The sequence below is a fragment of the Zeus faber genome, assembly GCF_960531495.2.
Source record: "Zeus faber genome assembly, chromosome: 7".
Lineage (NCBI taxonomy): Eukaryota > Metazoa > Chordata > Actinopteri > Zeiformes > Zeidae > Zeus > Zeus faber.
The window spans coordinates 18,389,121-18,411,522 of NC_137203.1; the positions used below are offsets into that span (position 1 = coordinate 18,389,121).

Here is a 22,402-nt window from a genome sequence, read left to right on the forward strand (position 1 = left end):
TCAATTCAGAGGCCAAGGGGGTCACATTTAAACGCCAACGGAAGTAAAGCAAAGCAAAGGGACAGCTATACTGACGGTAAGCTGTTTACTATGCTGCGACCATCCTGCCAGTCCCTTTTTTTTTTAATGCATTCCAAAGTATCATGAAATATTCAAAAAATATTTACAATTATTGTAAAAAAAAAAAAATAAAAAAAAAAAAAAAAAAATGGGGTAAATAAAGTTTTCCATTCTTTTTGCAACCCAAATGACCAATGAATACGGAAAAAAAAAAAAAAAGTAAATAAACTTCCCAATTCATGGCGGGGAAAATAACTCCCTTATTCCGAGAGAGAAATAACGATCCATGGACGCGTGCGTGGGTCGTCGGGCTCTGTTGAGTCGACTGGAAAGACTCAAACCGTCCAACGTGAAACTAACTCCACGCCTGGCGGTCCCGGCCGCGAGGTGGCGCCGCGGCCAAACCAACCCTCGGCCAGTCAGGTGGAGCGCCCGGGGTCGCGGTGCGTGGACCGCGCCGACTACTATCAGTAGTAGTTAGTGACTGAGGAGGAGCGGCGCCGCAGCGGGACGCTATGGAGAACATTCTCCGTTGACATTGATCCGTTGAAACCTCCCTCTCCCCCCCACCCCCCCCGCCCGTTATTAGACTTGTGGGTTTGTTTTTTGGGGGTTTTTTGTTGGTTTTTTTTTTTTTTTAGCCGCAGAGTTGTGTTGATTTCCCCGCAGTTTGAAGCTGAAACGAGTTGAGAAGCTGAGGAAACTCGTCAGGATGCACCATGAAGACAGCGGCGCTCACAAGCCCCGATATGGAAGTAAGCGGAGTCTTTATGTCGTTTGGCCCACACGTGTTTTCGTCGTTCGGTCTCCGCGCCCGTTGCGGTTTTCCTTCCTTTCGTTGTTGCGTTCTGACATTTCTTCGCCACGTTTATTCGTTGTGGTCGGGGCTGGGGATCACCTGACCTGTACCGGAGGAATGTCTTGATGAGGAACAGGTGATCCCGCTTCGATAAGTCACCGCGGGAGATTTAGAATGAAAAATATCTCTCCCCCCACCCCCGGCCCCGCATTTCAGACATTCTGGGAACACAAGAAATAACCACTGGCAATTAAAACAAAACGAAGTGAGATATTCTTCACAAAAAACAAACAACCAAGTATGCACCTACTCTGAAAAGGAGCGGGGAGAAGTAAACGCTTATCCCCCCCCCCCCATTCCGCACTTCATATTCTTAATGTCATTGAGATATTTACTGCAATTGATTGGTTACACTATCTTAAGTGTTTGCTGAGAGTGAAAAGTGAGGAAGGGACAAATACTTCATACGACTCGTACTTGTTTGTTAAGGCCACTTGTGTCTCATAAGGAGACTGCAGTGTTTATTCTGTTGTTTTCGTTGTTGTTTTTTTTAAATGTCAACGTTGTTATTTTAGAGGTCAGCGAGGCGGCTAGCCAGGGCAGAGCTTCTCTGTTCACTCCAAGCTCCTTGATCATAGCTTAACTATTAACACCCTTATTAACTGTGCTTGAGAAATCCACGCCTGATGTCCACAAAATGTGAAGGATCTTAACTGAAGGAAGAGTGTGTGTGTGTGTGTGTGTGTGTGTGTGTGTGTGTGTGTGTGTGTGTGTGTGTGTGAAACTGCAGTTTGCTGCTGCTCCCTTCCGCCACATCTTTGACGCCCTTAGTGCAAAGTTCAACTTGGAGAGAGAGATAGGATCAATCAGTTCTGCATCAGCACTGTGTTGTCTGTGGCCTCTCACTTCAAATAAAACTTCGGAGGGTAACACCACCTACCGCTGACCTGCTGGCCGAGATAGCGCTTCGACCACTTAACAAAGGAGTTGTGATCCTGATGCACTCAGTGCTGTTTATCACCGAGCACAATAGTTTCAACTGTTCGTTCCAAAATGTTGAATGTGGGATCAAGTTGATATCATTCAAATTTCATTGTTCAACCCCCAAGGCTATCCTTGTTTCACTAATTAAATTACATTATTAATTCATCAGGCCCGAATCCCTCGCCCCTTGAAATCCAGGTAGAACAACCCTTGGATAAACAAACGTGAGGAATTGCCACAGGAATCCATAACTCGTGCCTGGGGATCCTTTGACAGATTAAGGCAACAAATGGTGTATAAATACACGCTTAACCCCCTCGTGCAAGAGCACAGGCGGGCCCTTCCAGGAAGTGTGTGAGTGAGTCACAGTGGGGTCGGCGTAACAGCCGTGCAGGGGTTCCTGCCGCTCTGAGAAGAGTGTACGTTCACACTCTAGTCGTCTCAGCAACATATCCGGGACGGTAGCCTGTGGTCTCAGGTCTGGATACTGTAATCACACAGTGTGGAAGGCCCTTCTTGCGTTCGTGCATGCGTGTACACCTGTATCTCTCGCTAATCTGCATTTTTTTCTGTGTGTAAATGACTGGTTCTGAAAATCGAGTGAGCCGATGGCATATTAAGTTTGACGGATACATTTGAATGCTGAGAAAACAATTTAGTTAGACTCGTTGCCATAGCAGCCATTAGCGCAAACCAAATGTTGCTCTTGTTTTTTTTTTTTCCCCTCAAAAGCCACAGTTAATGCATTTTACACCTGCTCTATTGATTCAGTATTTACTTGGTTTTGCCTCTAATTTAACAGCTTGACTCTCTCAACATCTTCAAGATGAGTGTGTATAGCTTTGTGATAGAAAATAGAATAACTGATACTTGTGATGGTAAATGTAATCATTGATACTTTATGCTTTATATAACAAATACACCATGGTTTAAATGTATTTTGCTCCATAGTCAGTCAACATAATGTTCTAACAACCTCCTAAGTTAATGTCAAACTTGTGCTACAAAGCAATGTCCGGCTCTCTCCCTAATAAAAGGACACGTTAGAGCGGTGAGAGGGAGGGAGACGCCTGTGCCGCTTTGAAGTGTATGCTGTATTGCTTTTTTTTCGCATTTTCAGAATATATTTTGGTTTATAAAGCTCTGTCTGTTTCTGATAGCAAAAATGTATCCACCTGAGCCAGGAGAATGCATAATGGTTTATATTGTAGACCATTTTTTCACCATAAGTGTTTGCATCTCTGTACAGTTAATTAAAACTAAACTAAAAACTAGATGAGTTGTGAACAAACATTTTAAGTTAAACTACACAGAAAAGAAACAACAAAATGAAACTATATTGTGTACTTACAAAACAAACTAAAATAAATAAAGAATATATAGGTAATGTCTTACGCCTTTTTTGTAGTATTGGTCCGATTTGTCAACATATAGCCATTGCAATACAATAACTAGTTCATATTTTTGTAGAGAGACGGCATTAATAATAAGCATGGCTCAGTCCTCATCTTGTGGCGAGCTACTTTTAAATGTAAAGATGCAAATTAAAATTTTACCATTGTTAACAATGAGGGGACAGACGGGAATGTTGAGATTCTTATTGTCTTGTGTCGTGAGCATATACTACACATGTGGGTGTAAGAGAGAGACAAAGGCTAAGTGTGACCAGAGCAGTAGTGGTCTCACAGCTCCTGTCTGTCTTGACTTGCTTCTCCCCCTCTGAAGATTAAAATTCTGTGAAGTATCGGATAAAACACCAACTACAAAGAATTTTCTTCCGTTACTGTAATGAAGCTTTTAAACATTATTTTATGTCACATTTTCATTATTAAGCTGAAGTATAACTGCATAGTAATTCATTACTGAAAATATAAGTTGACTAAAAATGGCGACCATATTTTCAGTTTCGGCAACTAAATTCTGATGCTTGGTTGTCAGCCTGGCAACCACTTTTTAAGGTTAGAGTTGAGCCCTGCTTAAATCCTCACTTTGAGGATCTGCCATCAGGGCGAAGGTTGAGTTCTTTGCCCTTTTTTAGAAACCTCACACATATTGACACAAAGCTGGTTTGGGAGCTTTTGGTTTTAAAAGGCACAGCTGAGCGCCAGGAACGCCAATCGTGTCCTACACTTGAAGTATCCAATGGAGGAAAAAGATGTTATTCTAAAGCCTTTTGTTATTGTATCTCTTCCTATTCTTTATTTTATGGTGGCTGCAGTAGTTTACAAACACTGCGGAGATGGAAGAAGGGTAGCGGAGGTCATTGTGGTTTGATAGGATATGTTGAATAGGGAAGTAGGGATTGCGAATATGTTGAACCTCTCAACAGATGTCATATTGGCTTTTCCTTTTAATAGTTGCAGGAGCAGCAATGCGAACAAAGGTAGAAGGACGCATAACTTTTCAAGAACCTGGTTTGGCTTTTACTCCCAATACAATTTTCCTGAACAACTTTGTTACTCGCTACGAAATAAAACCAGGGGAAAAATGGGAGCCAATGATGTTAGTGAAGCCAGTCATCACAAAGTTAATGTTAAATCAGGGGTCATATCAGCAGCAAACCGAGTGTAAACAAACACTCATCCCGTGTTCAGAGTTGCCAGGTCTGCGGTTTTCTTGCGGAATCGGGCTACTATTTAAGTGTTTAATCAGGGTTGTTTTGGGTTTTTTTTGTGGTTTTTTTTTCTCTACGGGTTTGGGTGTGGCTGGCTTTGTCATGGAACCTGGCAACCCTGCCCGGTTAAGTTTAGCATTTGCGGCATCGGTGCTGAACTGGCACAGGCAGGTCCCAGGGAGACACAACTAGAGCAGCGTGTAGGCGACGGCCTCCTCCAGCGGTGGTCACCTGTTACAACTGATGCAGACCATCGTGGGCGTATTTACGACAAATGTTTTCTTATGTTAGAGATAGGATGCGTCTTACCGAATGAATGAATGAATGAATGAATCCAAAAAACACAGAAATATTTGCAACCAGGATAAAATCCGGGGGGGTTAATTTTTTCTCTTCACAACATTTACTTACTTTCGATACTTAAGTACTTTAAATACCATATAATTGCTTTTGATATAAATGTACCGTAAATATTTGTACTTTTACTTAAGTGCAGCTTTCGAGTACTATTTCCACCACTGTTTAATGGTAGTCTGCTAGTGTAGCCCTCTGACCAACACCCTATTGACCTTTGTGTTTTCCACACTGTCAATACTGGATTCATTTACTTAGACTTTTGGTACAATGAATCAATATGCCTACTTCCCTGTGTGAAACTTCCATCATGTCTACTTGTTCCCCCTGCATCATGGTTTCCCAGACCAGTTAAGGCTGAGCTCTGTTCTCTGACTCAGCCTTCGGCCTCTGTAGCTCTGAGTGGCCCCTCCGCTCAGCCAGAAAAAAAGAGATTAGATTGGATTAGACTGGGGCGAGGATTCTTGCAGGGGGAGAAGATCTCATTAACCCGCAGGTAAAGGTCAACTCAGCAGAAGTCATTCGTCCGTCGGTCCCTCAGACACTACGATGAAGCCGCTCTCACGTGGGGAATTGGGCGTACTCACCAACGGTTTTAACCATTTACTCTCTCTCACTGCTACTTCCTGGTTCCTAACAGTCCACATAAGAGGAATTAACCAGGAAATGGTTTTAGTTAGTAGTTCAAAATCATTTGCTTAACCTTCACTTTTGGCAACCCATTAGTATTAATTGTTTTAGGATTGTAGCCAAAAGTTACAACCCAAAGCTAATGGCTCTTTTGTGGAAGTGAGTTGATCATTTTCACACAGCCATTTACTTACATTCATACATACATACATACATACATACATACATGTCTGCAACACATAACTTTAAGAAATACCTGATGCAAACTACATTCTTTCAAAGTAGTATTTTGTCGTTGCAGCCATTCAGGACGACGAGAGATTGTCTGCGGAGGAGATGGACGAGAGGAGGAGACAGAACATCGCCTACGAATACCTGTGTCACCTGGAAGAAGCCAAACAGTAAGACACGCATGGATGGATGGCCAGAATGGGGGGAGGGCGTGGATTCTTGAAGAGCAGATTGGAACAGAACCTGTTGAAATTGAGATGTAGGTTAACGACGGGAATACTCAGATCAGCCACAACATTAAAAACACCACTAATTACCACTAATATTGTGTAGCTCCCCCTCGTGCCGCCAACAGCTCTGACCCGTGGAGGCATGGACTCCACAAGACCTCTGAAGGTGTCCTGTGGTATCTGGCACCAAGACGTTAGCAGCAGATCCTTTACGTCCTGGAAGTTGCGAGGTGGATCGGGCTTGTTGTTCCAGCACATCCATCCCATAGATGCTCGATCGAATCAGACCCTAACCCCGGCCATCCACACGATGTAGAAGAAAACCTGATGCATCAGGGAAAACGTGATGCATCAGACCAGGCCACCTTCTTCCATTGCTCCATGGTCCAATTCTGACGCTCACGTGCCCATAGTAGGCGCTTTCGGCGGTGGACAGGGGTCAGCATGGACACTCTCACTGGTCTGTTGCTACGCAGCCCCATACGCAGCAAGCTGTGATGCACTGTGTGTTCTGACACCTTTCTATCATAGCAGCATTCATTTTTTTCAGCAGTTTGTGCTACCGTAGCTCTTCTGTGGGTTCTGACCAGTCGGGCTAGGCTTCGCTCCCCACGTGCATTAGCCTTGGGCGTCCATGACCCTGTCGCCGGTTCACCGGTTGTCCTTCCTTGGATCACCTTTGATAGGTACTAACCACTGCATACCAGGAACACTCCACAACACCTGCTGTTTTGGAAATGCTCTGACCCAGTTGTCTAGCCATCACAATTTGGATCTGAGCGACTTGTCAAAGTCGCTCATATCCTTTCTCTTGCCCATTTTTCCTGTTTCCAACACATCAACTTCAAGAACTGACTGTTCACTTGCTGCCTAATATATCCCACCTCTTGACAGATGCCATTGGAACGATATGAGCAATGTTATTCACTTCAGCGGTTTTAATGATGTGGCTCATCGGTGTATAAGACAATTAGACACTAGTAGCTTTTGAGTAAGCTGCGTTTAGAGTAAGAGCCTATAAGGAACGATAAAGGACTGAGGATTTGTTTGCATTGCACACACAAAATGATGACCCTAAACTAATCATAGATGGTAAGGTGTGATAAACTCAAGGACGCCGACTTGACAGAAAGCAATGCTCTTCACGGCCTCAAGATAATGCTACTGAAGACTTTTAAGTTTCAGATGTCAGCGTAGCTTATTGATTACTGAGAGGGTTTTGAAAAATAGAAAAATAATCCACTTGTTTACAAAAGGTTCTTCTCAAATAGCTTGACATTGTTGTTGCCACAATAGAATACTGGATATTCCAGTTACTCTTGACACAAGCTAAAAGCCGTACATGGCTGATACAAAATCGCCCACCACTTCCTGCCCTTTTCATGATGGCATCCAATTGAACAGGAAGTGCTCTTTTAGTTTTGCTTTTGACACTGATTTCTTCTTCAAATATTTTTGTGCCCAAACAGGCTCCACATTTCTTATGGATAAGCTGCACTAGCATACACACCAAAATCCGAGTTGAAGTAGTTTGAGGTAGAAATTATGGTAAGGAGAGCCTATCCAACTATAACTCTGGTTATGTTAATGTGATCAATGTTAAGAGTATGCTGACTTAATCGCAGTAGGCGTAGTAGCAGCTAATTCTAATTTCTTTTTTTGAAATTGTAATCATCTGAACAGTGATTAACACAGATCATATAGACAGTCCAAGTTCTTAAATTCCAATCATTTTGTGTGAAAGAAAACATGATGAAGTACTTCACGTGAAATATAGGTCATCCAGTCAAATTGTTGTGTAAAGGTGGGGATGTAAAGGGTACTAACTCATAAACAGCTGGAGAACATTGACTTGAAATATTAATTGTCAGTTTTGTGGTTGGTGATGTAGTGCTTCATGTGATATGGAAAGTGTAGTAATCAATTGGTCACATGGAATCCTTGGCTAACAGCCATGATGCTGTAAGCTGTGACGCTAGGCTGTCATCCCTATGATTTGGGATTTCCAACTGTCATGACTGTGTTCAGGTGTGAAGTGTGTCTGCATTACTTCATGACTTGCTATTTAAAACAGTTTGGACTTTGACTCTGTAAAAAAAAAAAAAGTTTTACTTCATTTCACAGGGTAAGACTTCGGGGGGGTGCGGAGGTTGGGCTACTCCTCGGGAGTCATCGATATTTAAGCATGGGCGTGTCTTACGGTGGCCAGACGTCCCAATTTGTCCGGGACTGTCCCGGTTTTGAGCTATGGGGCCCGAGTCCTGACAGATATCTGTACAACACTAAAATGTCCTGGTTCCAACCTCACTACGAAAGTATCCCCAGTTTTCACAATTCAAATATTAATCATTTATTTTCTTTGTTTTCAGCACAGACATATATTATATATTGTATACAGGCAACTAGAAAAGAGCGTGCACCAAGATCCCAACGGAGAAGTGCGCGTGTGTGGGTGTGGGTGTGGGTGTGGTGATCTTCCAGTGGATTTCTAGCTTTATGTAGCCAAACTCAAGTGATAATGGTTGCGTGTAATTTCGGTACAACTACGTTATTCAATCCTGGCACTGCTCGCTTTTGCTCTCTGTCGTAGAACCACTATTCTGGGAAAGATGTCAATAGGGATTAGGATTAGGGCTAATATAGCTACTGACTACTGCAAGGAATTAGGTTCTGCTCCCACTAACTGGAGACAGGAGCCACCAGCAGCCACTGGAAAAGCTTGAGTTAGTGTCAACATGGAGTTCACCGACTCACAGTTCATCTGTAAAGACACAAGGGGCGGGAGGGGTGTTCCCCCTCTTTCATATCACAGTTGCCCCAAGTGTTACTATTCTATGTTGACACGTGAGTCCCCTCATAGGGGCGTTCAGAACAGAATGAGGTCTGAATAAGTATAAGCAGGTCATGGTTTTATTAAGTCTGATTTATTTTTCATTCCCATAAAGATCTGTTGGACAGTTTTCGACATGAAAGATCCGTGTTTTTGGTGTTTGTTAAAGGTCTACTTAGACCTCTTTTGATCGATAACATAACTGCAATATCATGTGAAAGACACATTCTGGTAACCACCACACACGCATGAACAGTTTGACTATTTACATATACAGTTTTTGGGTGAAGTCCCCCCCCCCCCCCCCCCCTTTTTTGTTGTTGCAGGATTTAGTTTCACTTCACTCTCAATTTGGCTGTATTGTCATTCACACACAAACAAATCATTGGAGTCAACTCAGAAAGATTGCTTTAGGTTTTTAAACCCATATATGTTTTGGGTTTTCTCATCTTGAAATATGCGTCTTAATTTCTCAATTTCAACACCAATCAATTTTGACACCCAAAAATATATAGAATTGACACATGTAAGCAATTTTTCAAATGGGTCCAATGACGTCATTGTTTTTCTTTTTTCGTACACCAAACCTCATGACCGTCATAACAGAGTTTTATGTTCCAAGTTTCTGAAGGGACGCTCTGTAGCTGGAGAAGGCTCGTGGCTTCGTGGTTTAGTCTAGTTCTACTGTGTCGTCTGGGAGAGAATTTAGCTGCACGGCGTCCAGAGATGTTTTGTTTAGCCCGGTGGGTTGCAGACAGGACAATGACAGGACAATGACAGGAAAGTGTGTGTGTGTGTGTGTGTGTGTGTGTGTGTGTGTGTGTGTGTGTGTGTGTGTGTGTGTGTGTGTGTGTGTGTGTGTGTGTGTGTGTGTGTGTGTGTGTGTGTGTGTGTGTGTGTGTGTGTGTGTGTGTGTGTGTGTGTGAACAGATGGAACCCTGGTCCAGGAGACAAGTTCTCACTACATTGTTTAAACTACAGGAAGTCCAGCTTCAGAGGAGAGCCGTGTCATATCATCGAGCCAGGATGCTGTTTTGTTCTGATCCCCTTTACTCTTGTATGGCCTTTTTACTCGTACTCCTCCAACTGGTTTGTGACTAAGTTATCAAAGCCAGGTTTTATTTTCCTGTCTTAACTTTTGCTTCAGTTGGATTTGAGTCCTGACGACCCGAGTGGGTTCTGGTCAGAATCCAGCCATGTTAAATTGTGGAGGCAAATTGCACTTAAATTGTACTTCAATGTCTTTATCTGCTTTTAGCTTTATTATTTTTGGCGTTTTATATCTTATGTACTGTAAAGCACTTTAAATTTCCCTTGTGTATGACATGTGCTATACAAATAAACTTGCCGTGCTTTGCCTTTTCTTTATTAAGTCATATATGCTCAGACTCCACAAGCACAACCCTGCACCCTTCCCATATTGAGTCATCTGTACCATGTTCTGCATGGTGTCACTTCTGTATAAGCCCATTGTTTGGTGAGCCACACCTACCTTTTTGGTTTAGAGGTTGTAATTTTGGTTCCATGTCTCACCTAGTCTTCCCCGCTCAGAGTGCTGACTGCACTGTGATGTAGTTGTCTCTTTCCAGCTCGGAGGCTTAACACCGCAGTGTCCTGGCACAGTGATGACTCTGTACTCACCACTAAAATATTAGGACAGCATGGAGCACATCTTTGTGTTTCAGCTTATTTAGCCTAAGAACTGCTGCTTACTGGTAGTGAAGAGAGCCACATATTTGCCATATTAGCCATGTATTGATACTGGTACCGGAAATCACCACTGAGATAAATTTAGATGCCAAAGTATAGAATATTTTCAATGCACAAATAAAACCTGGGTTGATTTTCTGCTTTAGTTTTGTTGACAAATGGAAATATGTTCGATGTTGCCCATGAAGAACACTGAGGTCATTCGCATTCAAATGATGACAACATATCTAAACAGTCTTAAGTCTTTACTGTTCAGTTAAAGCAATGGATTGAATGCGTACTCTGTATTACTTAAAGTTTGGGATTCAGAATGGGTGTCAATGGTGAAATGTTATATTGTTCCATCCCAAATGAGATTAGAAATGACAACAGTGGAATGCACTGGTGAGTTCTCAACCTAAGTTGATCTCATTGGCAAAATGGACGATGTGGGCGCTAAGATGTGGCTCATTATAAAAATAAAACTATTCAGCATTGTTGTCCGCAAATACAGAGGTTCAATGCACCAGCTGACACCATTTGTCACGGTGGTTTTGATTTGTTAATGATGAGGCCTAGCCGGCACACTCGGATGGATATTTGTTGACAGGGCATGGTGCATTTGTGGTTGTACTCAAAGTGCTGACATGTTTGCATTACTGGTTCTTTTGAGCCCCCACACACCCTTAATGAGCATAACAAGGAGTGTGTGTGTGTGTGTGTGTGTGTGTGTGTGTGTGTGTGTGTGTGTGTGTGTGTGTGTGTGTGTGTGTGTGTGTGTGTGTGTGTGTGTGTGTGTGTGTGTGTGTGTGTGTGTGTGTGTGTGTGTGTGTGTGTGTGTGTGTGTTAGATTTGGGGAGTACAGGCTTACTGGAATGATTAACTCATGAGTGAAGCCAATCTTCGTAGCAGCCGAGCGCCGACAGCCCTGCACTTGGCCTGGGGTCTGAGTGACAGGACAGTGCGCAAATAACAACTTGGGACTGGTGTCGAAATTGGAGAGTTTTGGCGGTTGCCAACTGGAAAATATGGTCTCATTTCCAGGCAGCAAGCTAATATCTAACAGATTGTAATGATTCACTCTCACTCCACTTGCAGCTGATTAACAGGCCCTGTAGTACGGGCATTCCCTGATGTTGCAGTGACTCGCGTAGCGCTCTGTCCTCATGGTTGGCCTAGCACGTGGAATTGGCATCAATATTACCTGGCATTGCTTCCTTTCTTACTATGTTCAGCTCTTTGTATCATAATGGTTTGTTTCCTCATTAGGAATTGTCCTCACAGTAGATTGCATTCATGGCCTTACAACATTTGGTCACCAGCCACCAGTGATCTGTAGCCTACGTTCAACTAAAAGGGCATCCACTACCTGCACTCATGTATTCGCAGAGGATTCCTGTTGATGTCTTACGGTTGCACACATTGCACACTTAACAGGCGGTTCGGACCCCTGCAAAAGGCCTGTGCGTACTGTGCAGGGCCGGCACTGGCCTCTAGGCCGCTTGGTTCCTTCGTGAAACACAGAATGCTTTGTTTTAGCATTAACGCTAAATAGATAAGTGTCATTGATGAAGCTGTGTAGCTGTACGAAGCTCTGCATGTCCTTTTAACTAAATTGTTAACCTCATCAATGAAGCCCATTATTGGTCAATATGCCTTTCTCAAAACCTTTTTAAATATGAACTTAGCATAGATTTCATTATTTATGTGAACTGACATGCTCCTATACATGTAGCAGACTATATAAACTGAATATATATATATATAAGTTTTGATTGGAAAAACAAGTTCATAGCAAGTGTTCTCAGAATACTTAATCCTTCCTTTGTGAGGATTGCAGTGAGCAAGGCAGGCATTTACTTTAATACACCGTAACATAGCTTTTCTTGGCATTCCATAGCCCATGCGGTGCACCTTTGCCGGCTTAGTAATATATATATTTTTCTTTCATCGCTTTTTCAGAAATGTATTTGAAAAGGATAGAAAGTTTCAATATGTGGTAGGTTCAAAATTCTTCCCACAACGAGCTTAAATTTTTAAATGCCTTTCTGCAAGACCTAAGTTTGAAATACCCTTGCTGCTCTGTTGACTTTTTGTTTGCACCAGGCAGTGTAGCGTGTGCAGGAAAAATCAATATTGACATGCTGGGTACATGTGTATACACCCGTCAGATAATGGCTTACGTTGCACTACCTTAGATCTCAGGTGGTTCTGTTTGTTTACCGTCTCAACCGTGTCCCTAGCGATGAATAAAATAAATACAAGAAGTCATCTTGAACCATGAAATGGAAAACACCCGAAGCTGAGCTAACATGTTTGGTGAAGCTGGCTGATTTGTATTCTTAATTGAGCCATTATGCTAATGCTGCTCTTCTATTTGTCAATGCACCAATCTAGTAGTTTTCTCGGTTTGAAACTATTTTTCACAAGAGACCTGGTCCTATTTTGTGCTTTGCTATGTTCTCAGGTGGATGGAGATCTGCCTGGAAGAAGACCTGCCTCCACCCACAGAACTCGAGGAGGGACTGAGAAACGGCGTTTATCTCGGCAAACTGGCTAAGTTCTTTGCCCCCAAAATGGTGTCTGAGAAGAGGATCTACGACCGAGACCAGACCCGATATAAGGTGCCCTTCTGCTCTACACCACATTTGAATCGACCTTTTCCTTGATCCCTTTCATAAGTCTTCACATTACACGTTTATTATTCTTCTCATGTACATGACCACCCCTCTGTGAGGGAAGGAGATTTCTATAGACAATCCAGATGATGTGTTTTTGGATGTAGTGCATCTTCCTGTGGGGTCCTCAACGAACTTGTGAGGCAGGAAACGTTTGAATTCCAGATCCTCTGCTGACATCCTCACTCCTGTTAGTGATCGTCCAAAGAGGAAATGGTGACATAGCAGGGATTAGGGGATTAGGCCCATGTTCAGACAGACACCTGTAGATGTAGTATGTAGCACAGTAATTGATGCAAAACAAACACAAGCTTTCTATGAATGTTCCCCTTCGGCAAATTAAGAACACGTTAGATTGCTTAAGATGCATTGGCTTGAGGGCATACTGATGATTTATTTTGTTTTATTAACAGTGTAATTTCCCTCTGGAGATGAATAAAGTACCTCCCTATCTATCCAATGTTAAAAAAACATTACTGTATGCCACCAAATGTACATGAACAATTTTTTTTTTTTTGTAAAATGTATATATTTTTCAAGTTATCTTGTAGCCATCATAATATTTGTTTATGTGAATATCAATATCTCTCTTTTCTCCCCTTCAGACCACAGGACTCCACTTCAGACACACGGACAACACGGTGCAGTGGCTCCGAGCCATGGAGTCCGTGGGGCTGCCCAAGGTGAGGCAGGGGCGTTTATATTCCCCGAGCTGCTCCCTCATGTCGTGAATGCACCTTTGGCGTATCTTTGAGTTTGTGGAGCGTGGCACATGTCCTAAAGCAAGATAATAAAATGGGAGTGTGGGGGGAAACAAAGACATTATCGTATTGATGAGATGTGCCATGGTACATACAGCACTCTAATAAGCACGGTCAAGTAATAATACAGTTAAGTCGCCTCGATATTTCACTGCATATACAGTATGTATGACCGTATGTATAGGTATGTGACGAATAACCTCTTGAATGTTGATAACATTTCAGGCTAATTTATTATAGAACCAGCCTGTGGAATTCACATTTTAAGCTAATCTTTGCAAAAACAGGTGTGATGGTGGCAGGGCTGTGCATTGGCTGACATCCATCGAAGCCGCTCATATAACACACTGCACATTCAGATAGAATTTCAGTTATTAATATCTAAGGATAGAAAGCAAATGGTAAAATAGAGAGATTGTGTTAGAAATTAAGACTTATTGCATCATTGACTCCTAAAGCAAACTGTCATTGTTCAGGCTATTTTGTGACAGTTTATTTTAACAAGTCAAGTGTATTTATATAGCCCTTAATCATAGTTCAGTTGTCGCCCCTAGTCCTACTTATCCCAGAAAAACCTCCTTAGGGGGACAAAAAGGGAGAAACCTTAGGAAGAGGTAGCAGAAGGAGGAATCCCCCTTCCAGGATGGCCAGGCTGCAATGGATGCCGAGCAGCATTAATTGCGTTATATGACAAGTATTAGGTAACACACCTAGGAAATATCATACACCTCAGATTGATTAAACATTATGAGAACCTTAAATACTTCTGCAAGTTATTTGGCGGTGATATGAAGCTTCTGTGTAGTAGATATAGAGCCACTGTCCCTGGTTATTAAAATTATTATACTTCATCATATGACCCATACACACTTTTACAGACGCTGTCCTTGTGCCAGATAGAGGTAGACGTGTTGAGGAGGGCGTGGCTGCCCTAATGCAGCGCTATTAACACCAATCCATCTTTTATGAGATGGAACAAAAGAGTTTCCCCACCAAGAGAATAATGGAATAATAGAAAAGGATGTGTTAAAAGGGATACACTCCAATTATCTCTGTCGTGCCCCGTGGGGTTTAAGTGGAATCTGCTGATGCCAAAATTAAATTTTGTCTTCGTGAATAGCTTTTGGGCGTTTGTTTATAATTTCATTAACTTTTATTTGTTTACAATATTAAAGATTGATTAAGAAAACCATGATATTGAAATGTCATTTGAGGCCAGTGGCAGAGGAGAACGCAATTGGCAGCAGTTAGTTCTGTCTGAAGAATGTCTGGCAAAAGTTTGTTTTAGCATGAAATAAAAGTGGGTCAGCTTTGGTGTAATAATTGTAAAAAAAAACGACCTGCCGAAAAAGCCGACTGTCTTGGAGAATGATGCATTACTTTACTACTACATTGCATTCACATTGTGATAGATGATCTAACCCTTCTCTGCTTTCTACTTTCAGATATTCTATCCTGAGACGACTGATGTGTATGATCGCAAAAACATGCCAAAGGTGGTCTACTGCATACATGCGCTGAGGTAAGAGTAATGTCTTTACACATTTTTTTTCCTTCCCTCCATGAATGAAAGCAAGTTACCCAGTTTTAAGTCTATTATTAAGGGGGGAAGACACAATAACTGCAGTAAAATACCTCAGCTGAGGGGAAACCCAAAACCCAATAAAGCCCATTATTCGTTGGTGCAGTTAAGGTATTTCGCAACCACAATCACAATTGGATTGGCCGATTTTACATTGACAGTTTTGTATTGTTGAATTGTTATTTGTTTGTGGTACTTATCTGTGGCCTGTGTTGTGTGTAATTTAGATCTACATTATAACTAAATGGGAGACATGGGATCTAATGTGTCCCGTCTCATAAAAAAAACAGGAGCTGGGTTCATTTGTGCTTTTCTTATCAATGTACTAGTTAAAGGTCAGTTTTATACAGAAGCATACATTGTGGTCTTTGGTGGCCGGGTCCACCGCCAACAACTAGTGTAGCTAGCTGCGGTCAGTGAACTGTCCATATGAATGAACATTCACAAAAAAGAACAGCTACTTTGGGTGAGAATCAACCCATAATCCACCCAACACAGATCTTATGGACTTCCACTTTAAAATCCACTTGTTTATTGTATGGGCTGAGAATCCAGTGTTGTCATTTTGAATTCTTCTTGGGTTTTTAGTGAATGTATTTTCAGATGATGTAAGGGAGTGTCACCCATCTGGCGCGCTAGCCCCTAGACAAACTCAAATTTACACGGTGGTGATGACGTGGGATCCATGGCTTGTTTTCTGTCTATTGTGCTGTTTGGGGTCGGGTCCCGAGCAAGTCGGGGCTTCCTTCCCTCCCAACGCACACGCGTGGTCTTTCCTTCCTTCCTGAAAGTCAGACCTACCTCACACAGCGCCCCAAGGAATACAACTCCATATTCAGAGACAGGAGAGGACACCCTGTCACTGTACAGGGTTTATAGAGGAACACTGAAAGAGAATCCAGAGAAAGACACAGTGTTGGCAGAGCAGGGCTGGAGGAAGAGGGACACACCAGAGGGAATTGGGAGTAATAGATTTTAACTTGGCCACAGCCTTAGAATGCAGATCATTTTTCCACCGGCCCCCGTGTCCCTCCTTACGACGACGAATGACAAATCTGTGTAGTCATTGTTGTCCATTCAAAGTTGTTTTTTTGCTCTTGACTGATCAGCTGACTTGATACTGACCCAGTGAAGTTTGTCATGCGTCCCGATTAGGGCTAAGTCAGCTGCTGGTGTCTTCTCAGCTGAGTCATTCGTAATAACTTTTTAGCCTTAACACTGTGTCTGAGCACAATGTGTAAGCAAATAGATGCTTCTCAGAAATGCCAGAGGGTCCCAAGGACACATTGTGTTTAATGTTTGCTCACAGAGCGCGGGCCAAAGGGCAGAGTCACAGGCCAGCGCAAACCTCTGTTCAAAGTTGCCCTCCTGCAGAACCGAGGCCATATGTATAATTCATGACCACTTATCAGACACCTGATGAAATTTTGATGAAGTTTCCAGCCACCTGCTTGTTACTTTCTTTGCTAAGTAGAGGTCTAGATGGCGCCAGCCAATCGGGGCTTTCCCTGTCAGAGCATGTACTGCCCCCTAGGGGTCAAAGTGAAGCAAAGCAGGGATAACAATTAATATAATCAAGTTGAATATAAAGTATTTGGACTCTTATGCATTAAGCTCATAATGTACCTTTAGCCCAGTAGAATGATTTAAGCCTGTTTTAGTAGCCTATTTCATATTTTTTAACATTTCTTTTTTATCACTTCTTGGTGGCTTATCCCAGCTTGTACCTGTATAAACTGGGCATCGCACCACAGATCCAGGACCTGCTGGGGAAAGTGGCCTTCACGGGTAATTCTGCTTATGTACTCAACAGATCCATAAGTCAATCGAACACAAGTATTAGTCTCAATAGGCTTTTCAATTCCCACTGGAAAAACTGTTCCTGCTTTCTGCTTCTTTCAGAGGAAGAGATCAGCAACGTGAGGAGTGAGCTGGACAAGTACGGCATCCAGATGCCGGCCTTCAGCAAGATAGGAGGCATCCTGGCCAACGAGCTCTCGGTGGACGAGGCTGCATGTGAGACCACTGACCTCTTGCAGGAACCAGATTTATACATGATTTAATGAAATGGTCAACAGTAATATTGTCCAAATGAATTGTACTTTGGTAAAAAAAAATTAAACTAGCACCAGGAAAACACAAAATCCATGTATGATATTACAACATGGCTGACTTACCCATACTTGTGAAAGATGGACATACAGTGTATTATAGAATATATTTAGGTTTTAAATTTTTTTTATTTATTGTAATACTACCTCCACTCTTATTGTCCAAAATCTCACTCCCTCACTCTTGTGCTTTCCACAGTGCATGCTGCTGTCATTGCCATTAATGAAGCAATAGACAAGGGCCAGGCATCTGTGACAATAACCGCTCTGCTGAATCCAAATGCGATGCTGAGGAACCCTCAGGAGGCCCTGGCCCAGGACTACCAGGACACATTGAGCCGCGTCAAGGCCCACAAGGAGGACCAGTCTTCAGGCCGGGTACGACAAAAACCTTGCTGGATCCATTAGCAGACAATACAATGTCAAATCTAAAGTCTTCTCTTTGTTAATGGAATGGATAATTATCACCTGTTTTTAAACTTTTCGTCAAAGGTTTTGTCCCCATTTTAATGCCATGGTGCCATGAGTATCTGTGTGGTCAATGGTGCACTGACTGTATAAGATACTTCTGGACAGGAATTGATGTAGTTTGGCTATTTAAAAAAAATCAGTAAGAGTTAGTTTGGCAGGTGACACTGCAAGTTCTGATTCTGACTCGGATATAGTTATCTGTGGTGCACGTGGTTGGATGGATGGAGCTAAAATTATTGTTGTGAACACCAAAACATGCTCAATTAATTTGCAGGTTTTGTTTAGGAATTGATGGAACTATAGTGAAACAAATGGACTGAAACGGAAAAAACTTGCAACTTGAAGTTCTCTCAGTTTGTACAGTTCTTCAGCTAAGCTTTAATAGATGCAGTCAAATGTTTGTAGCTGGTTGCATTGGCAAAATAAGATGTACGGTGAATCCAAAACTGAGCGGACGGCTTGTTCTCAAACAGTAAATCTAGGTTTGTGTTTTCCCTGCTGGACGGGGGGGGGGGGTTGCCAGTGCATTCCACTGGCTGCAATGTCAGCTCAACTTCACCAAACACCTCCCCTCCACACTGCTCAGAGAGCCTTACCTCCCATTGTCTCAACAAATAATCCAAACACCCGCCTCATCTCTGGAAACGCCTAAACAGCTGTGTATAAAATATGCAACTTCATAATGTCATAATGAATGAAAGTTATATTTGAAAAGCCTGGAATCATAATTTTTCTCATGTGTCCTTTCTCAGCACTCCTCCATCGCTACAGAGGAAAGAGATGTTTATGAAGAGCTGCTGACTCAGCAGGAGATCCAGAGCTGCATCGACCTTGTTAACAGTGAGGCTTTCATTGTTTTTTTGTTCATTCATTTATTTGTTTGTTTACTTATTTATTCAATTGTGTTTTCAATTCAATGTTCTATTTCGATTATATCTAGAATCTGTTTGTCTTTTTTCTTTGTCCATACTATTTATTTTTCATGCAGGGAGTGACCACAGATAGAATTAAATGGAATTCTCCCCTTTATGACTTTAGGGCAAATGAATGGCCTGAAAAAACAATGGTGTTAGAATGTGGTGGCTCAATAAGACAACAATGTTTAATTGAATAAAGATTGGTAGATCCTTGAAAAGAACTTCAAAACTGCAATGTCTATGTATTTTGTGTATTGCATACTGTACAATTCATGTATACATTTACAGACTTTCATACTGTATATATTTTGATATGGATATATATTTTTTTCTTATAGATTGTTTTTTTTGCTTCTCTGAATGTACATTTTTCTATTGTTGTTTATTTTATTCAATTATTTTCTTTCTACTTGTTTTGCACAGTCTTTGGTGTTTGCAGTTTATAATTTCACTGCACCGTACTTGTATGACTTTATGCCATGTGAATCTTGTTCACTCTCCAGTCCAGGCCGCGGTGAGGCAGGTGAACGAGGCGGTGTCAGCCCAGGACCAGGTCGCTCTGCTGGCCGCGCTCAGACTGCAGGCTCTGGCTCTGCTGGCCGTCCAGGAGGCCAACTCACGGTTCTACCTGGAGCACTTCACTAACAACTGCCAGCACAAAGCCCAGGTATGTTGAGACAATGAAAACTATGTGGGGTGGGGAAGTGTCTAAACCTCCACCAAAACTCTCACAATAGACATTTTGCTGTGTTTTCATTTGAAAGTTAGTTTATTTCAAACTTAAAGACCGACCAGAGGGTATTTATTTATTTTTGTCTTTATCCTGTGACTCTGCCTTTGGGCTATAGGATGGTGGCAAGGCTGTTTTGCTGGAGAGGGAGGATATCCAGAGAGTGGTCAGCTCCTGCAATGACTTTGCAGAGGCAGAGAAACGAAGTAAGCAGCATGTAGTTCTAAAATTAACTATGGTTCTGTCTGTCACTCCACGGATATTATTTCATATTTGTGCTTTTATTGTTATTTTTTTATGTCTGGGTATCATATTTTGGGATCTGGAAATGTCTTTGTTTTAAGTCGAAAAAAATTGAATCAATAAACTGATTTAAGAATGTAATATCTCGTTCAGAACTGGAAGCGGTGGCAGCGATCAACACCGCCATCCGCCTGGGCATCGCGGAGCAGACGGTGGATGAGCTGATGAACCCAGAGGCTCAGCTCCCACTCGTCTACCAGAGCGCTGCCAACCTCTACCAGGCGGAGCTGTTCAGTCTGCAACTGCAGGGAGGCCGGGTAAGGCCAATCCAAAAACACACTTTGACTTTGACTCCCAGACGTGTCACGTCTATCAAGTGTCCGAGACGCAGCAATTCAAAAATGGACATTGTGACTGACCGTCATGCAACAGTCAATGCATGTTTTATTGATGAGGAAAGTGCATTATAAGGACAACCAAAGGCTGTTTTTAAAGCCTTCGGTATCATCATGCTACACTGGCTGAGAGGCAGTGGGAAACTTATTTTTTGTCTGGGTTTGTCTATAGAAAGAAAATGTATTTAATATAACACAATAATGCATTATAGCTGACTTTTTCTAACTTTCATTAAAACAATACTACATTTGGGGTTTAGAATGCTACCCTCGACTCTTATTGTCCACAGTGCATGCTGCTGTGATTGCTATCCATGAAGCGATCAAACTTCTGTTTTTTGATTTATTTATTTTATCCTGTAGTTGAAACCTGCTGCCATTTTTGCCACATTGGTGGAAAAATTTGTAAATGAGTCAGATACCAGTCAGATACCGATAAGTTAAATACCAGAGATGAATTCCTAGAAACATTAGAAGTCAAACCTCTGCAGCCTGTTAAACAAAGCGTTGAAAATGTTGTTACTATATTAAAAACCAGTTGAACATAAGATGTGGCAGAACAATTCTGTCTGTAGTGTTGTTATGGACCTGCGCAGACACAGATTTAGGGTGTAGGGACAGCCAAGGTCAGACCTGTACTCAAATAGTGATTCTTGGTCACAGTTGAGTGTGTTGTGTGTTCCAGTCTGACCTGGGCCACGAGGAGCTGAGCGTGGCGGTGGAGATGCTTTCTGCCGTGGCGGTGCTGAACGAGGTTCTAGACACCAAGGACCCACAGGCCGTGACCGAGCAGCTCAGTGACTCCCCTCTGGGCTTCAGCAACATGGACCCCGACAACCTCAACAGGTACACAAGTCTGGGTGTGAATCCAGCTCCATATCCCAGCCCCAGGAACTCATCCAGGTCTTTTTATCTCGTCTGCTTTGCCATGTTCTATGCAGCTGTCTTTCTGAGGTGCCAGTGCCTGATCAGTGCCAGGTGATGTCACTTAGCATACATACATACATATTTGGCAAGTGACATAACTTTGCACAAGGCAAGGCAGAAAAGTTGAATTGTGTAGCACATTTCATGTGCAAGGGCAATTTGAAGTGTTTTACGTTAAGACTTGCAGTACTCCTATTCAACGTGTAGATGGTGCTGTCACTATGGTTTGACGTCAGGATTTGTTTGCTCTTTCAAGTTTCTGGGTTTTAGTGGTAGGATAAGATCTGATTTATTTGAAATATTTCAATGGCTCTTTGCCTCAGGTACTCCGACACTCTCATCGACCTGCGGTCCGAGGCCCTCACTCAAGGCCGGGAATTTCTGACCTGGAACGACGTTCAAAAGTGCATCGACACGGTCAATGTTCAGGTCCAAGAAGAGCATGAGCGTAAGAATGAAATAAATAATCCAGTAGTGTATAGAGAGTATGGATACTACATTTAATCCAGTGTATATTATCTTTATGGAGTTTCAAAAGTACACATTTTTTAATATTTGACTTGGGATCTGCTCTGTCTTCTCCTCTCCTCCAGGCATCATAGCGATAGCGGAGATAAATGAGGCGCTGAGCTCAGGCGATTCAGAGCAGACTCTGGCCGCTCTGCTTCTCCCCACAGCCAAGCTGACTGGAGTGAACCCCACCACAGCCCAACATTATCACGACGTCCTGCTGCACACAAAGCTGCTTCTCTGCCAGGTACCACCACCCCCGCTTCATTGTCAATGGGGTCCTTACACACTAAAGTGTGTGTGTGTGTGTGTGTGTGTGTGTGTGTGTGTGTGTGTGTGTGTGTGTGTGTGTGTGTGTGTGTGTGTGTGTGTGTGTGTGTGTGTGTGTGTGTGTGTGTGTGTGTGTGTGTGTGTGTGTGTGTGTGAGAGAGAATGGGAGCAACTTTGATAAGGGCCAAATTATGATGGCTGGATGACTGGGTCAGAGCATCTCTAAAACTGCAGTGGGGTGTTCCTGGTATTTAGTGGTTAGTACCTACCAAAAGTGGTCCAAGGAAGAACAACCAGCGACAGGGTCGTGGCCGGCAAAGGCTCATTGATGCACGTGGTATTCCACAAATATGAGTTTTTAAATTTGCTTAACGTGGCGATGATAC

General features: G+C 42.5%; 1 protein-coding gene across 1 annotated transcript in view; it reads left to right on the forward strand.

Moving 5' to 3' along the window:
* Window positions 1-674: 674 nt before the first annotated feature.
* Window positions 675-22,402, forward strand: part of iqgap2 (IQ motif containing GTPase activating protein 2) — a 44,651-nt gene continuing 22,923 nt past the window's right edge. The window contains exons 1-15 of the mRNA XM_080004443.1: window positions 675-815; window positions 5,743-5,842; window positions 12,889-13,045; window positions 13,705-13,782; window positions 15,306-15,382; window positions 17,163-17,230; window positions 17,345-17,458; window positions 17,753-17,931; window positions 18,777-18,864; window positions 19,445-19,608; window positions 19,790-19,877; window positions 20,068-20,231; window positions 20,995-21,155; window positions 21,560-21,684; window positions 21,830-21,993. Of these exons, the coding sequence (XP_079860569.1) occupies window positions 773-815; window positions 5,743-5,842; window positions 12,889-13,045; window positions 13,705-13,782; window positions 15,306-15,382; window positions 17,163-17,230; window positions 17,345-17,458; window positions 17,753-17,931; window positions 18,777-18,864; window positions 19,445-19,608; window positions 19,790-19,877; window positions 20,068-20,231; window positions 20,995-21,155; window positions 21,560-21,684; window positions 21,830-21,993 (1,770 nt within the window). The 5' untranslated portion in view covers window positions 675-772. The remainder of the gene's footprint in view (window positions 816-5,742; window positions 5,843-12,888; window positions 13,046-13,704; window positions 13,783-15,305; window positions 15,383-17,162; window positions 17,231-17,344; window positions 17,459-17,752; window positions 17,932-18,776; window positions 18,865-19,444; window positions 19,609-19,789; window positions 19,878-20,067; window positions 20,232-20,994; window positions 21,156-21,559; window positions 21,685-21,829; window positions 21,994-22,402) is intronic.